At 55.4% G+C, this 16,754-nt stretch overlaps 1 protein-coding gene and 1 long non-coding RNA gene across 3 annotated transcripts in view; one reads left to right on the top strand and one right to left on the bottom strand.

Moving 5' to 3' along the window:
- The first annotated feature begins 2,498 nt into the window (after nucleotides 1–2,498).
- On the top strand, nucleotides 2,499–4,758 carry FOXQ1 (forkhead box Q1). The gene has a single exon (XM_041769955.1). The coding sequence runs from the start codon at nucleotides 2,933–2,935 to the stop codon at nucleotides 3,932–3,934; it is 1,002 nt and encodes a 333-aa protein (XP_041625889.1). The 5' UTR covers nucleotides 2,499–2,932; the 3' UTR covers nucleotides 3,935–4,758.
- Nucleotides 4,759–10,818: 6,060 nt separating this feature from the next.
- LOC121500822 overlaps nucleotides 10,819–16,754 on the bottom strand; it is a 79,487-nt gene continuing 73,551 nt past the window's right edge. For both annotated transcript variants that reach the window (XR_005990455.1, XR_005990454.1), the window contains one exon: nucleotides 10,819–11,933. This is a non-coding gene — a long non-coding RNA (uncharacterized LOC121500822). The remainder of the gene's footprint in view (nucleotides 11,934–16,754) is intronic.

Below are 16,754 nucleotides of genomic sequence, written 5' to 3'. Positions count from 1 at the left end.
GCCCAGGAGACCCATGGCCCCTTCCCATGCACCCGCTCTGGAGCCGGGGGGCTGAGGCATAGGGGGCCCCAGCCATCAGGGTCCGGGTGGCTGGATGGTCACACCCCCCGGAGATGGTCAACCCAAGAAAGCACACGGGCCAAGAAACTATGTGCGGGAGCTGAGAGAAAATCATTCGGGAGCCCCTTCGGATCAGCCTCTTTTTACAGGCAAAGAAGGTCGGAGCCTCAGCCTCAGAGTCCCCCGTTTTGGGGGAGTGTCAGCAGAGCCCCGTAGGTGGCTGTTTTCTTCTCTCCTATGTGAACAGCATCAACAGTTCAGTGGAAGTTCCCAGACCACCAGGAGAACAGCCCCCCCACACACACCCGGGCTGGGGGCTCCGGTCAGGGGGCAGGAGGGGAGACAGGAGGCTGCTGCAGGACAGGACAGGTGGAGGGGGCCTGGGGCCCCGGGAGGAGCGCTGCCCCTAAGGTGAGTGCTGCTGCGGGCCTGGAGGGGTCTGGGCGGCCAGGTGGTGGCCCTGTGACTTCAGGCACCGAGCGGGAACTGGGGGACGGCAGAGTGAGTGCCCGGCACTGGGGTCTCAAGGGGCTCCTTGGACTCTGCAGCCAACCTGAGCTCCCACCTTCACTCACCCGGGCTTGTCGCACCCCCAGATCTGCCTCTCTCCTCTTGACCTGACTACCCTGAGTTCAAAGGAAGAGGACATCCACTGCCATGTCTTTCATCCCGGGCTGCGGGGCCTGTTCACCTGGCTGCCCTCTGGCCCCCAAACTCCCAGGGCCAGAGTGGGCAGGTCCCTAGCAGGGGGCTCACCTCCCCAAAAGAAGCCCCTGCACCCACGGCCAAGCCTAAGGCGCAGTTAGCGGCAGCGGGATGTGCAGGCTGCAGGACAGATGGGCAGGACCCTCGGGGCGGGTCCTGAGGGCACAGCGGGCTGCGTGCGCTTCGAGCAGATGCTGGAAGCTCCTAAGGAGCAAAGGTGAGCTTGCACGCACTGGCAGCTCCGTCGCTGCTTCCAACAAAGGCAGGAAAAGGGAGAAAGGACCCCTCGGCGTGCAAGGGCAGCGGTTACGAGTGCGCTCCGGGGCGGACACCGCCTAGGCCCCGTCGCCCCTTCGCGGCACGCAAAGGCCCCCCCCCTCCCACGGGCCCTCGCCGCAGCAGGAGTCCCCTAGGGGGGAGCCTCGCGCCCTCCGCCCCCGCCCCGGCCCCGGGGCACACCCTCCCCGCGCCCCGCCGGCCGCCCGGGGACAGAGGGGACTCGGCCAGCAGCCAGGTGGAGGGGGCGAGAGGGAAGGGAGGGTCAGAGGCCGCTGAGCGAGCCAGAGCCCAGGTCACCGGGAAATAAAAATGAGTTCACAATTTCAAGTGTAGTGGAGAAAGAGAGAAGAAAAGAAAAAAAGAAAAGAAAAGAAAAGAAAAGAAAGAAAGAGAAAGAGAGAAAGAAAGAGAAAGAAAGAAAAAGAAAGAAAGAGAGAGAAAGAGAGAGAGAGAGAAAGAAAGAAAGAAAGAAAGAAAGAAAGAAGAAAGAAGAAAGAAAGAAAGAAAGAAAGAAAGAAAGAAGAAAGAAAGAAAGAAAGAAAGAAAGAAGAAAGAAAGAAAGAAGAAAGAAAGAAAGAAAGAAAGAAAGAAGAAAGAAAGAAAGAAGAAAGAAAGAAAGAAAGAAAGAAAGAAAGAAAGAAAGAAAGAAAGAAAGAAAAAAGAGGACGAGGAGGAGAAGGAAGGAAGGGAAAGGAAAGAAGGAAGGAAGGAAGGAAGGAAGGAAGGAAGGGAGGAGAGGAGAGAGGAGAGGTGGGGAGAAGAGGGGAGGGGAAGGAAGAGGAGAGGAGGAGAGGAGAGGGGGAGACGGGGGAGGGGAGGGAGGGGGGAGAGACAGGGCAAGGGGAGGGGAGGAAACGGGGTGGAGGGGAGGGAGGGAGGGAAGAGGGAGACGGGGGAGGGGAGGAAGTGGAGGGAGGGGAGGGGGAGACGGGGGGGGGGGGGGAGGGGAGGATGCGCAGAAGAGCGGCATGGGAGGGTGCCGGCGTGTGGCTCCCATAAAGGGTCCCGGGGAGTGCCCGGCGCTGTCCTCGCGGGCTGGGGAAGCTGCCGTCGGGGCCGCCGGGGCTTGGCTTTCGGACGCCGCGGGTTCGGGACCCGGAGAAGCGGGCACCGCGCGGGGGTTGGGGATCCGCAGACCGGGGCGGCGACCCCCGGGCCCCCTCCCCCTCCCCCTCCCCGTCCCCGCCCGGTGCGCGGCCCGCAGCGCCTCCGCGGGGCCCCGGGGCGGGCCGGCTCACACCTGGGCGGGGGCGGGGCGCGGGGCGGGGCGGGGCGGGGCGCGCACCTCGGAGCTGCTCGGCCGCGGCGCGCGGGCCTCCCATTGGCGGCGGGCGGAGGGCGGAGGGCGGCGGGCGTGGGGCGGGCGTGGGGCGGGCCGGGCCGGCCCAAAACAAACAACCTGCGCGGGGCGGGCGGCCTGGGGCGCGCCCTGCGGGAGCCGCGTCGCCCGGGCCGGCGCCCCCTCCCCCCCCTCCCCTCCCCCCCCCCCCCCGCCCGCGCCAGGCCCCGCCCCTCCCCGGGCGGCCGCGGGGTTATATTGCGCCGGGCGAGCTGCGGGGGACGCAGAGCGGCGGGCGGGCGCGGACATGCGGCCTGGCTCGGCCGGGCCGGGAGGGCGGCTGCGGGCGCCGCGGCCTCGCGGACGGGGCCGGGCGGGCGCTCGGCGCTGACGGCGGCGCGACCCCGGGCGGCCCCCGCGGGCCTGGGTGCATGGCGGAGGCTGCCGGCCGCTGCTCGCCGCACCGAGTCCCCGGGCCCGCGCCTGCCGCCGCCCGCCCCTGCTAGGTCGCCAGGCGGCGGCGGCCCCCGGAGGCGGCCCGGGCGGGCGCGGCGCAGCGGCGCGGAGCGCGGGCCCCGGAGAGGCGCGCAGGCGGGGCGCGGCGCGGGCATGAAGCTGCAGGACGAGGCGGGCGGCGCGCCGGGGGCCGCGGGCGGCGACGACGCGCTGGGCTCGGACGGCGACTGCGCGGCCAACAGCCCGGCGGCGGGCGGCGGGGGGCGCGGCGCGGAGGGGCGCGCGGGGGAGGGCGCGGGGCGCGCGGGGGACGGCGCGGGGGCCGCGGGGGCCGGCGAGGGCGCGCGCCCCAAGCCCTACACGCGGCGGCCCAAGCCGCCCTACTCGTACATCGCGCTCATCGCCATGGCCATCCGCGACTCGGCCGGGGGCCGCCTGACGCTGGCCGAGATCAACGAGTACCTCATGGGCAAGTTCCCCTTCTTCCGCGGCAGCTACACGGGGTGGCGCAACTCGGTGCGGCACAACCTGTCGCTCAACGACTGCTTCGTCAAGGTGCTGCGCGACCCCTCGCGGCCCTGGGGCAAGGACAACTACTGGATGCTCAACCCCAACAGCGAGTACACCTTCGCCGACGGGGTCTTCCGCCGCCGCCGCAAGCGCCTGGGCCACCGCGCGGGGGGCCCCGCGGCCCAGCCCCCCGCGGCCCAGCCCCCCGCGGCCCAGCCCCCCGCGGCCCAGCCCGCGCCCGCCTCGCCCGGCCGCCGGGAGGGGCGCGCCAGCCCCGCGGGCCGCTTCTCCAGCCCCTTCGCCATCGACAGCATCCTCAGCAAGCCCTTCCGCAGCCGCCGCGCCGCGGACGCGGGCCCCGGGGCGCACCTGCCGTGGGCCGCCCCGCCCTGCGCGCCGCCGCCCGCCTGCCCCGCGCTGCTCCCGGGCGCCGCGGGCGCGGCCCTGCTGCCGCTGTGCGCCTACGGGGCGGCCGAGCGCGCGCTGCTGGGCCCCGACGCGCCGCCCCCGCTGCTCGCGCCCCTCGCCAAGGGGCCCCGCGGCGCCGCGCACCTGTACTGCCCCCTGCGGCCGCCCGCGGCCCCGCCCCGCGGCCCGGGGCCGCACCTGCACCTGCCCTTCCCGGCGGAGACGCTCCCGGCCTGAGCCCGCGCGGCCGCCCCGGCGAACCGGCCGGCGCACGAGACTCTCCATCAGACGTGCCTTAAAGCTAATGCACCTGCGACGCGGACGCGCCACCTGCGGCCCGAACGCCTGGCTCCTCCCCTGGCGACCCGGCGACGGCCGCACCACGTCTCCGCGGCTGCTGCGGGCCCTTGACCCAGCTTCACAGAGACTTTTCCTACCTTCTCACCGCCCGGGCTCCCCCCTTTATTCTTATTCTTATTTTTTTTTTCTTGTTTGTCGCACCTTGCGTTGATTTGTCCCCTTAAAAACAAGCATCAGGGAACCATTCTATATGATAGATGATATGACTACTGTTTGGGGCCGAGTGCCCCCCCCACACCCACCCCGCTCCTTGTAAGTATGTGGCATTTACAGGCATGACTGAGTGTCAGACAAGCGTCGGAGAATCTCCAGTCATCTTTTTCTGCTATTGACCAATGCTTCACTGTGCCAAAAGACAAAAAAAAAAAAAAAAAAAAAAAGAAAAAAGAAAGAAAGTTGGGTTTTGTAATTAAACTATTTATATATTTTTGAGACCTGAATCGAAAAAATGTTGCAGGCAACGGGCTACAGCTTTATTAGTGGTTGGGTGATCTCAGACTGTGGTCTCCTCGGGCCAAGCGATGTCTTTTAAAGGGAAAGTTAGCATTATGTATGTGGGGTGCCAGGACCACTGCCACGGAAAAACGAGTGTGATTTTTATTTTTAATATTATTTTATTTGTGTCTGTACATATTCATGTATAAATTTTATGAAACCCAGGCATAGTGCTTATTTTTTAATAAAACTCACAACTGACTTTAGCACTTCGTGGTGGTGGGCTGGAGATGGAGAGTTGTTTTTTTTTTTTTTTTTTAATATATATATTTCCCTCACCCTGCCCCTGCTAAGGAAATGGGTTCAGGTTTTACTTTCAAAAAACTTCCGGGGGTGGAGGTGTCAAATAACTTATTGAATAATTCAAGAAAGGGTAAAGGTAGAGGCAGAGTGCGGGCTTCCTTACTAACCAATTGCCCTACAGATCTCCAGGATGGGGAATCATGTTCCATCAACATGATTTCTTAGACTTCAATAACTTCCATGAGAGCTCACTTAAAAGCTACTGAACTAGTGATAAGGTGTGTGCCACCACCACTACCACCCCCCCCCCAAGAATCCTTCAGCCGACAAATTGAGCTACTGACAAGCTCACAGTCATGCAGACATTTTTAAGTAAATTGGTTCTGACTTGGAGCTCAGAGAGCTGGAAACAATCTTGGCATAACACTATCTCAATACACCAAAGATTTCTTCAGGGCAGGTTTTAAAAGCATTTTGAAAGTCAGTGTTTTTTGTCAAAATGAAACCTCTACCTTTTTAGAAGTGCAAAAGTTAAAAAAAAAAAAGTGCAAAAGTTGTTTATGAACCAAACAGTATTTGGGGGTTTTTTGTTTTGTTTTTTGGTTTTTGGTTTTTGTTTTTTGTTTTTTTTTTTTTTTTCATTCTCTCCTTTCCTATGAGGGCAGTGTCTGTAGAGGTGAGACTGCCGGGCCCATTTCAGTTGTGATCTGAAGAGAAAAATCCCACCTCGGATAGGGCAAAGACCATTTCTCATACTAAAAAAAAAGAGGGTTTTGATCAAAGGAAGTACCAGAAAACACTGTGAACACCTGTTTCTCAGTGAGTTCAAAGGCAGTGGGGCTCTAACAGTTTATGGATTGTGCTATTCTAAAGACTAACCGTAAAGAACAAGAAATTCCGAACCTGGATATTGAGGCCCCGTTGTTAGTCCTGCGGTTCTTTGGTAGATCTCATCTCATTAAAGACGGGAGGATGATTTAGGATTTATGTATTGTGAGGTGGGGAAAAGAAACTGGAATTTATTTCAGGATGCTGTCATTTGGCAGAGATGGGAGGAGCCCATGTGGGAGTCTAGTAACATGTAACAAGTCTTGACAGATTTGGGTAAATCTACTTAGTAGTCACGGAGAGTGATAATAATAGGGTTGAATTATGACAAAAGGTAGACATTGAGGTGGAGATCTGCACCCACAAGGCCAATAATTAGACCCAAAAATAAAACTGAAATGGACTAGAAGCAAAGGGTGGGGACCACAGGTTCATGGATTGCAAAGAGCTGGACTCACATGCTCAACCCTTTGCTTTCTCTTGAAAACACACTGAGATTAAGGGCAAGCAAGGAGCCCGACCCTGCAGGTGCTTCTGAACTCCCGCAGACCGCCCTCCGCCCTCGAGGCAAGGTGCTGCCCACTTGTGAAGCAGCCTTGTGAAGCCACAACGGTCACGTCTGCGTTGATACGTGAAGTCAGTTCTGCAAAGGGAGATTTTTAACTCGCGCTTATTTATTTATGTTACAGATAACAGGCAGCAATGGAACAGAGGCAAAGGGAAAGGTGGTTTTAAAAAATAAAAAAGAAAAATAAATAAATCACAGCTATTCTCTCTTGGGAAAAAAAAAAAGCCTCCCTTCCCGGTGGGTGGACTCCCCGGGTCTGCACCGCGACCGGCTGCACGCTGCTGCCCCGGGGACCCCGCGCCCAGGATGCCCTGGTCCAGGTGGCAGCGCGGATGCTCCGGCCGTGCACTGCGGGGGTCGGGGGGGAGGGGACCCTGCTCGGTCGTGGACCCACTCCCCAGCCCCCCTCCCCATCAGTCCCTCCAGCCTCTTCCCAGCCCCCCTTCCCCCCCCCCTGCCCCGGGCCAGGCCCACCTGTGCAAACACCGGGCCGCCGGCGTCCAGCCCCCGCGGTGGCACCTGTGTCGTCCGGGAGGCGCCCGTTGCTACCTGTGCGGGCGGAGGGCGGCTCTCCAGCGTCCCCCCTTCGGCCGGCTTGGCCCTTCGCGGGGCCTCTGCCCCTCACCCCTTCGCGCTCCAAGCAGCCCCAGGCCCCGGGGAACGGAGGCTGGGAGCCGAGCGCACGACCCCGAGCCCCGTCCGCCCGGCCTCCTGGCGCAGTGCGGAACCCGCTCCCCGCTCTCCGCTCCCCGCTCCCCGTTGAGCCCGGCTCAATGCCGCTCTGCGGAGCTGAAAGGGTCCCCCACAGCATCCTGATACGTCTAAGCTGCGCGGCCTCCCGCAGAGGAGGATGCTCCCGAATGCGGGGAGCGTGGGGCTGCGTGGGGCCCGAGCCGGGGTCCTGCGCCCAGGGGCCCACATTCCAGCCCCTCGGCCTGTGTGCGAGCCAGCGCCCGCTGCCTTACTCCAAGTCCCCCACCTACGGGGAGCGGCCTGTTAGAGCTTCTTTACAACTGGGTCAGTTTCTTGATCCCATAGGAATGAAGAAGGAGGAGGAGGAGGAGGAGGAGGAGGAGGAGGAAGAAGAGGAGGAAAAGAAGGAGGAAGAAGAGGAGAAGGAAAAGAAGGAAGAAGAGGAAGAAGAAGAGGAAGGAGTAGGAGAAGAAGAGGAGGAGGAGAAGAGGAGAAGGAAAAGGAGGAAGAAGAGGAGGAAGAAGAAGAGGAAGAGGAGGAGAAAGAAGAGGGAAGAGGAGGAGAAGAGGAAGAAGGAGGAAGAGGAGGAGGAGAGGAAGAAGAAAAAAGGAGGAAGAAGAGGAAGAAGAAGAAAAAGAGGAGGAAGAGGAGGAGAAAGAAGAGGAAGAAGAAGAATGAGAAGAAGGAGGAGGAGGAGGAAAGGAAGAAGAAGAAAAGGAGGAAGAAGAAGAAAAGGAGGAAGAAGAAGAGGAGGAGAAAGAAGAGGAAGAAGAATGAGAAGAAGAAGGAGGAGGAGGAGAGGAGGAGGAGGAGAGGAGGAGGAAGAGGAAGAGGAGGAGAAAGAAGAGGAAGAGGAATAAGGAGGAGAAGGAGAAGAAGAAGGAAGAGGAGGAGGAGAAGAGGAGGAGAGGAGGAGGATGAAGAGGAGGAAGAAGAAGAGGAAGAGGAAGAAGAAGAAGAAGAATGAGAAGGAGAAGAAGAAGGAAGAGGAGGAGGAGGAGAGGAGGAGGAGGATGAAGAGGAGGAAGAAGAAAAAGAGGAGGAGAAAGAAGAGGAAGAAGAATGAGAAGGAGAAGAAGAAGGAAGAGGAGGAGGAGGAGAGGAGGAGGAGGATGAAGAGGAGGAAGAAGAAAAAGAGGAGGAGAAAGAAGAGGAAGAGGAATAAGGAGGAGAAGGAGAAGAAGAAGGAAGAGGAGGAGGAGAAGAGGAGGAGAGGAGGAGGATGAAGAGGAGGAAGAAGAAGAGGAAGAGGAAGAGGAAGAAGAAGAAGAAGGAGAAGAAGAAAGAAGAAGAAGGAAGGAAAGAAAGAAAAAGAGGGAGAGAAAGAAGAGGGAGAAAAGAAAAAAGAAAAGAAAGGAAAAACCAGAGAAAGCCTCAGCCCAGCTAATGGCCGGGGGCTCCTCTGGGAGGGCCCAGGCTGGACTTTGCTGGGCTGGGAGATCCCTAAGGAGCGTTACCTGCGGCCCCTCGGTGCCTTTGCGGCACAATTTCACAAACCTGGTATTTATGTGCCTCGGGAAATGCGTGCTCGCACACCAAATACTCAGTCAAATTCGTTGGCCCGTTAGGGAGCGCCCCATGGTATAGGCGAGGAAGCAGGCAGGCAGAGTAGAGACGCGCCCTTGGGGCAGGGCCCGGGGGAAAGCGAGATCCCATCCCGGTGAGCGTCACTCAGTTCTCCGGTGGTTCACACCAAAACCTACGTGGGGCTGAACCGAGTTGAAGTACTCGGGTAACTGTCTCAAGCCTCGTCTGTGCCCCCAGGAGGCCGATGGCGGCCCCTCCCCGACACACACACCACCTCGAAGGGCCCTTTCTGGAAGGAGGCCCGTCCGCTCCTCCCCTGGCAGAGCCGGCTGAGAAGCACCGAGGCCCTTTAGCCTCCCGGCCTAGGTGGGTCAGCCGGCGGCTCCCCGGGAGTTGGGCAGAGGCCCCGTGTAGAGCGGACTGAGGCAGCAGGCACCACTCCTGCCCAGAAGGAAGGATCCCTAGGGGACCCGCCATGCTCCCCGGGGACAGGGACGAGCATCACCAGAGGGCAGAGGGCACTCCCTGACTGAGCCGCACCTCTCCTGCTTTCCACACCGGGCCCAGAGAAGCTAGAACTTCTTATAATCACGTGCCTTCCATTTTTAGTTTCAAAAAATGCCAACGCAATCCAGTACGTGACTGACAACTTTCTGGAGTATCAAGGCGCTTTGCTGGCACCAAACATGCGAGGATACTGCTCCTCTTTTACTATGTTTTTTTTAATTCTTTAGATCAGGATAAGCTGAGCTTTGCCTTGGTTCCAGAATTGGAAGAGTCCTTCAGTAAATATTTCCTGCTTTCAAACACCGCAATATTTCTCTCTTAAGTAACAGACTTTATAGTTCTCTAATGAAACCATTAAACTTTTGTTATGCTCTAACAACATAATTTGTTAATTCTTAATGTTGTCAACAAATGGCCCTAATAAGTATCTTCTAAGAAGATCGTGATCAAAAACATAAAAATGTAACTCTTCCCAGATTCGAGGTCCTCTTTCAAATTGGCAAAGACTCCGATGTCATGAAACGCTGGTTGTTGTGCAATAGTCTCTGCGCTGTATCTGTTCGGCATTATTAAGATGGATGGGGGATTAGAAGCAAATGTTGTTCCTGTCATTTGCCAACTTGCACACAGACTGGAAGGGAGAACCGTATTGACCTTCATTTTTGGTGAACTACAGCCAAACATAAACATTAACATAATACCACGTTTCCCTTACCACTCCTGGGCCCTCTCTGCAGCTCTTTTCAGGAAAAGTTTAACTCAGAAGACTTGCCATAACTGAGCCTTTTTATCACATCTGTTTGCGGCCCAGAATAATACACATACTCAACATCCTTGACATGTATTTGTTGTTTCTGACCACCAATTTCTATCCATTAAGGAAAAAGGTAGAAAAGTTTCCCAACCTTTGGCTGGCTGTGCTCGCTGCAGTCAAGTGTCTGGTAATGCTCAAAATCACAAAAGTGGCCCATTCAAGAAAGAACTCAGAAGGCAAACTCAGAGAAGACCGAGTCTAAACCCTGGCTCTGTCTCTCACAGCTGTGTGACCTTGGGAAAGCGGGTCAGCCCTAAGCCCCAGTAGGACAAGGAGAGTAAGCTAGAACATACCACAGCTCCCAGCCGTGAAAACTGGCATAGCAGGTCAGAGAGGTCAGTGCAGATGGATGATTTTTCTTTCCCCTAAACTCAATCAACTTGGGATCAAATACGTATTTCGGAGACAAGCTGCATGTTAACATTATTCGACATCATTAAAACACTCATAGACGTAGCGAAGCATATTGGAGACCACGTTATACAAGGGCACACACACGACGTGTCACTCTAGCGGATCATAACATGTATTTCCAATAACATTCCCCCCACCCCGCCCCCGTGCATTCTCGACAACGTGAATTTTGCACAAAATCCTAGATTTCAGAATTAGGTATAAAGCACCAGCATGCTAATTTTGCAGTCTGGAAAGCAAGGCTGCGAGAGGTTGGGCTATTTTCAAGAGGTTTCATTACAAGCAAGTCATCCGGGGCTGCTTTCCTGGCTCTGAAGGCCCCCAGGTCAGGGCTCAAACCTGGGATGAGAGGATCATATCAGCCCTTCATTTGTTTATTTAAAAGCAAAGTCCAGGGCAGCCCTGGTGGCGCAGCGGTTTAGCGCCGCCTGCAGCCCAGGGCATGATCCTGGAGACCCTGGATGGAGTCCCACGTCGGGCTCCCTGCATGGAGCCTGCTTCTCCCTCTGCCTGTGTCTCTGCCCCCCCCCCCCCGTCTCTGTCTGTCTCTATGAATAAATAAATAAAAGATTAAATAAATAAATAAATAAATAAATAAAGCAAAGTCCAAATTCTCAGGATAGCAGAGTCAATACAACCTAAAAACGCAAGTAGCACAGAAAGGAACGTGTGAGTTATATTTCGTGAACATGTCAAATATATTTCACAAATATAATATGAAAATACTAACATAAAATAAATGCGAGGTCACCAAAGGAAGGCAAATGTGGAAACTAGAGAAAAGTTCTAAAAAAATATGAAACTAAAGAAAGCACATTCTAGGTACATTCTCAGGCTCCGGGGGAAGCATGAATGACAAGAGTCACACAGAGAGTCACAGAGAGAGACCCACACTCCCCTGGGGGAGCCACTATTTTTCCGGGGGTATCGACCATCCCAGGGTCAACAGCCCTGCTCCTGGTCCCAACACCCTGATTTCTGAGGTCAAGCCACTTCTGCCTGCAGCGCACCGTTGTGTGTGTCGTGCTCTGCAACCCACAGCAGGCCAGGCAGGCCTTCTCTTCCCCAGGACCCTGTCCCTGGAGCAACGCAACTCAACTCAAGGGCCAACCATGAACTGAGTCCCCGCTGCCCCAGTGAAATAGTCCATCCTCTCCTGCTAAGGAATCCCTGGAGGTGCCATCGCTCTTCTCCTTTCCAGGAAAATCCTTCCAATCGAGTCCCACTTTGCCCACACTAGTCAAGCATCTGTCACCGCAGTCTTGTCACAGTTCTGTGCCGTCAAGCCAGACCGAGTTCAAGGCAGCCAAGATGGCCTCCATGCTCTTGGCCGTTTCCTTCGGGAACTCTTCTCCTCTTCTTGGCCTGCCTTGGACACGCAGTGCTCCAGCAGGAAGATGTGGGTGACGCAGAAACCGGGGAGGAAATGTCACATGGGTGGTCAGGCAGCCAGTGCAGGCCTCTCCTCTCTGGGGAACCTCCCCCTGTGGGTGGCTGCTCAAGATGACACCTGCTCAAGAAGAAGGCCTGAGACTAAGTCCTGCCATAAAGGGACCCTCTACACGTCGGGCTGTGTGGAGGGAGCCAGTCCCAAAAGTCTACATCCACACCATTCCATTTACATGTATGACAGTCCGAAGAAGGGACAGAAATCGGGTCAGTGGTCACCAGGTGCCCGGATAGGGGAACTCGAAGAAACACATGGGAATGTTGGTTGATGGAAATGATCTACATTGTCAACCTGGTTTCATGATTGCAGATGTTGGTCAAAACTCAGTGCTGTATACCTAAAAAAAAAAATATATATATGTGTTGCTCTATGTAGACTCTACTTCGATCACCTTGACTTAACAAATAAACTCAGAGAATAAATGCTAAGACTTACTGTATGGCCCAAACCAGTGGCATTTCCCAGTAACAGCTGACGTTAAAAGAAATAGAGCCTTATCTATACATTTCAGCTAACTAGAAGTAATTAGGGGAATATTTTGTGAACTTTCCAGGGCCTCTTAAATCCTACATGGCATTCAGCTGTGCCCTTCCCACTGAGGGCAGGATGGCCTATGGCGTGGGTGCCTGGTCTGCCTCAACATGGGAACCATCTCAAGGGCCACCATCGAAAAAGGACGTCATGCCGGGTCTTATCCTCTGTGTGCTCTTCCCACATTCAGACAAATTGTCTTCTTCACCTGGCCAGTTAGCCAAGAAAGGTCAAGGGGCTGTGAGCCATCAGCCCAAGTGGAAGAGAAAGTCCCACCTGCTCCCTGAAGCCCAGGTTAATTCACAAAGCAACTCCTGGTGGCGGGGGGGGGGGGGGGGGCTGCTGCTATATCTAAGACCTGGATCAATGCCTAACACCCCTGTGAGGAAAGGTCATCAAAAGAGGGACCCCACAGGGAACTACAGGGCCATGTGACACTGCCCAAACCATCCATCAAGTACACCTACCAAAGCTAAATGAAAACGCTCACACCAGCGTGCTTGATTCCCCTTGCCCTCCGACCCCTCCCTCCACCCCAATTCTGTAATCACAAGGGTCAGAATGCTGAGGAAATGTTGAGCAAACTGGACACGTTTGACCCCTGATGGCAGTTACACAAGTCAGCAAATCTGAAACAAGATAATTATTAGTTCTCATATTTATTAGCTGAACCCTTTTGAGTAATAGCCTCTAGGAACGTTTATATATGCAATAAAAGGCTTCATCGTTGTTAAGTGCAGAACGATGCGGCTCCTTTGGGATCTGTGCTGCAGCAAACCCTTCGGCCCATGCAACGCCGCTCCCTAATTCAAGAAAGGTAAGAGCTGCGACTTGACCGTTCCCCACTCCTGTGTACAACTCCCGCGTCTGCCTTGTAAGTGTTGGTGGAACTGAGGGATTTGAAGTCAGGACCATACGCGGGCCAATTTGGGTCCAGTAAAGATAAACCTGAGCCCATATTTTCCAATATGTCACCCCAGAATGACTTGTGACTGAAGAGAGCTGTCTGGTGGCCCAAGTCACCTCTTCCAGCCGTGCCCATGGGCAGAGTCAAAATGGGTGAGCTCACAGGTTTGGCCTTGGAAGCAAAGTTTGCCCAACAGGGCTTTCTTAATGAGTCACAGGAAATTAAAACTAGTGCATCTTTTACTCACAGTTGATTCAACTGCATCAAGGCCTACTCCACATCTGGGGCCAACGGCTGGCGGCTCAACAGTGCGATTCATGGAAGGTGCCAGATAAGAGCTCCCTCCGCACACTTTGCTCACCAGCCCAGTACCATTCCCCCAGCTTAGTCTGTTGTCTGAAATATTGCTGTTTAAGTCGGTTGGGTTATATAATAAAGACGGGAAAAAAAAAAAAAAGACGGGGCATGAGCACCACTACAAGAAAAAGAGATGGGAAAAGGGGCAGGGGAGACGGACGTGATTGTTGCTCCATCACAGACACCACTTGCCCTTTCTCACACCTCTGCTAATTGCAGGGCCCCAGCAGCTTGCTGGCCTCAGAGCGCCCAGAGTCCAAACATAAAACACATCCGTCCATAGACAAACACAAGTGACAGAGTCTTCAGGAAAATTCCCGGTGCCAACTTTAACTTTTATCTTATTTTTTTAAGGTTTTATTTATTTATTTGAGACAGAGGGAGAGAGAGAGAGAGAAAGCACAAGCGGAGAGGGAGGAGGCTCAGAGGGAGAGGGAAAAGCAGACCCCCCGCTGAGCAGGGAGCCCAAGGGGAGGCCCAATCCCATGACCTGAGCCCACCGCAGACACTTGACTGACCGAGCCCCCAGGCGCCCCCAACCCTTATGTCCTATACCTCACCGGGAACCGTACCCCATGTCAATGGGACGCTCCTGCTAGGCAGCAGTGGGTTCAGCTCATACGGTGAATTGAAGTCCAGTTCTGCGGCCCACTGGCCACCATCGGCCTCCCCTCTTGCGGCCACTCTTCCTCTGTCCCAGGCCGCGGTAACACCACATTGTGTACTTGAATCCATTTGCTTTTAAATTCCTTTGACAGATCATTTTTCTCCCGCTCACATCTTTTTACTGAAGTTAGAAAGCAAACTGAAGGGCTTAACAAAATACACAATCTATATTTAGGACCCAGGCTTCAGGGCGCCGGGAGCGACGCCGGCCGGGCCGGAGCACTTGGGAGGAAGCCTGCCCTGCTCGCCCCTGCAGCCGGGCCCTCGGGTCAGCCGCGGCCCTGAGGTTCCTGTTCCTCAACCCCCCTCCAGCTTCCCCTTCGCCCCTGTGGAGGATGAAGATGTGTTGTTGGTGCTGAGCACGCCCGCCCGGCAGCTACGGGCAGGCTCCAGCTCCAAGGCGCAGGCCGTCTGCGGATAAGCGGATCACTGCGAGCAGACCTGTGGGCTCAGAATCTGTCCCCTGCCACACGCGGGGAACCGAGCAGTTCAAACCCTCTGCTTCCCTGAAACCTTCCCACAGGGTGTCTGCTGCCGCCACACCTGCAGCCAGGGGGTGACTCTCCGCAGCCGGTCCACGTTGCCCGCCTGGAGGGAGGGAGCCCCGCGGGATGGGCTCCAGGCGTGAGGGGACACCTCTCCACTAGTGTCAGCCCCACAGTGACAGCGTCATGTTGCTCTTTCCTTCCCTGCACACCTTCCCGGCCGCCAGGTACGCCAGGTACGGGGCTGTGCGCCCGGCCCGTTAGTTGAGGCGCCCAGGAGCACCCCAGAGAAGACCTGGGGCACACGTCGCTGGGTGTTACACCATATGTCCGCAAACTGGATTTTAATTTAAAAATATATTTTGGGGATCTCTGGGTGGCGCAGCGGTTTGGCGCCTGCCTTTGGCCCAGGGCGCGATCCTGGAGACCCGGGATCGAATCCCACGTTGGGCTCCCGGTGCATGGAGCCAGTTTCTCCCTCCTCCTGTGTCTCTGCCTCTCTCTCTCTCTCTCTCTCTCTCTGTGTGTGTGACTATCATAGATAAATAAAAATTAAATAAAATAAAAATATATTTTGAAAAAAAAGAAAAGAAGAAAGAACTGGAGCACACGCTCGTTTAGTAAGTGCGGGAAGTATCCACAGGGGCTCGGGGCCGGAGCCGGGGACTGAAGGTAAGTCAGCAGCGGGCCAAGGCCAGAGCCTGAGGCTGCGAGGAACCCCCGGGAGCTGCGTAAGGGCCAGGCTCACACAGGTCCCGCGGGTGACCAGAGGGACAAGGGAGCCGTTGGTGAGGAGGCTCTGGAGTTGGTTGGGGCAGGGGAACGCTGGCTCCCGCACTCCAGGGCTGCCGTGCGTGCAGCTGACAGGCTTTCCCTGCCTCCAAAGGCCCCTTCTGCAGATTCCAGCAACTGAAAACATCTCATCCAGCCCAGCCAGGCCCCAGGGAAGGACAAACAGCAACAACGGCCACAACAAACAAGCAAACCAACCAAGCCTCCATCCTGCGGTCCCACATCAGTCAAGAGCGGGATGCTCCAGAGGGCTTCTGTTTGGGGCTGTGCTCCCTGATTTGCAGGGTCTGCCAATTTCCGTGGTGTAAACACTCCCACCGTGGCCGATTCCAAGCCCTCCACCGTCTAGCACTGGATGCAGCATTCCTGAGTAGTTAGCCCACAATTCCTGTTAGGGCCCAAGCGGCAGAGGGCTGCCCCAGCATACCACTGAGACCGGGATGGGGAGCTCTAAGCCTTGAGACTCGGGTGGTGAGCACTGGCCTTACCCTCCTCATTTGCTCTCTCCTGGGCACTGGGTCTCTTGTCACATGACCCCTCGAATGCGATCCTCAACCCAGAACTAGCTCTGTGTCTAGGGCTGCCTTTTAAGGTTGGGGAGTTCAAAGATACAGATGCAGCGAAACGCCGGGACACCTGCACCCCGATGTTTCTAGCACCCCAATGTCCACAATAGCCAGACTGTGGAAGGAGCCTCGGTGTCCATCGACAGATGATGGATAGAGAAGCTGTGGTCTATGTATACAATGGGATATTCCTCAGCCATTAGAAAGGACAAATACCCACCATCTGCTTCGATGTGGATGGAACTGGAGGGTATGATGCTGAATGAAATAAGTCAGTCAGAGAAGGACAATCATCATACGGTCTCATTCATTAGGGGAATATAAAAAATAGTGAAAGGGAATAAAAGGTAAAGGAGAAAAAATGAGTGGGAAATATCAGAAAGGGAAACAGAACATGAAGACTCCTAACTCTTCCTAACATGAAGACACTCTAACTAGGGGTGGTGGAAAGGGAGGTGGACACTGAGGGGGGCACTTGACGGGATGAGCACTGGGTGTTATGCTATATGTTGGCAAATTGAACACCAATAAACAATAAATTTACAAAAAAAATTAGAAAAAATACAAAGTTGGGGAGTTGACTTCAGGGTTGAGAAGCAATATAGTAGAGTAATTAAAAGCACAGACTCTAGGGCCAGACTGTCCAGCTCTGCATGTGTTATTGTTGTAACCCTGGGCAAATTACTTAACTTCTCTGTACCTGTTTCCTCACTCATAAAATAGGAATAATAACGATAATAATAGTAATTATCTCACAGGGTCCTTATAAAGGTTAACTGAGTTATTATAGCCACAGTGCTTAGAACAGCGCCTGGCATACAGCAAGCACTACTTAGAGAATGCTGTTATCACTT

Source organism: Vulpes lagopus, chromosome 10, assembly GCF_018345385.1.
Source record: "Vulpes lagopus strain Blue_001 chromosome 10, ASM1834538v1, whole genome shotgun sequence".
Taxonomy (NCBI): Eukaryota; Metazoa; Chordata; class Mammalia; order Carnivora; family Canidae; genus Vulpes; species Vulpes lagopus.
The sequence above is the reverse complement of the archived record's forward strand: the minus strand, read 5'-3'. Positions and strand labels throughout refer to the sequence as shown.

What these genes read in the sequence shown, in the direction of transcription:
- FOXQ1 (XM_041769955.1), top strand. Translation starts at nt 2,933, where the DNA reads ATGAAGCTGCAGGACGAGGCGGGCGGCGCGCCGGGGGCCGCGGGCGGC.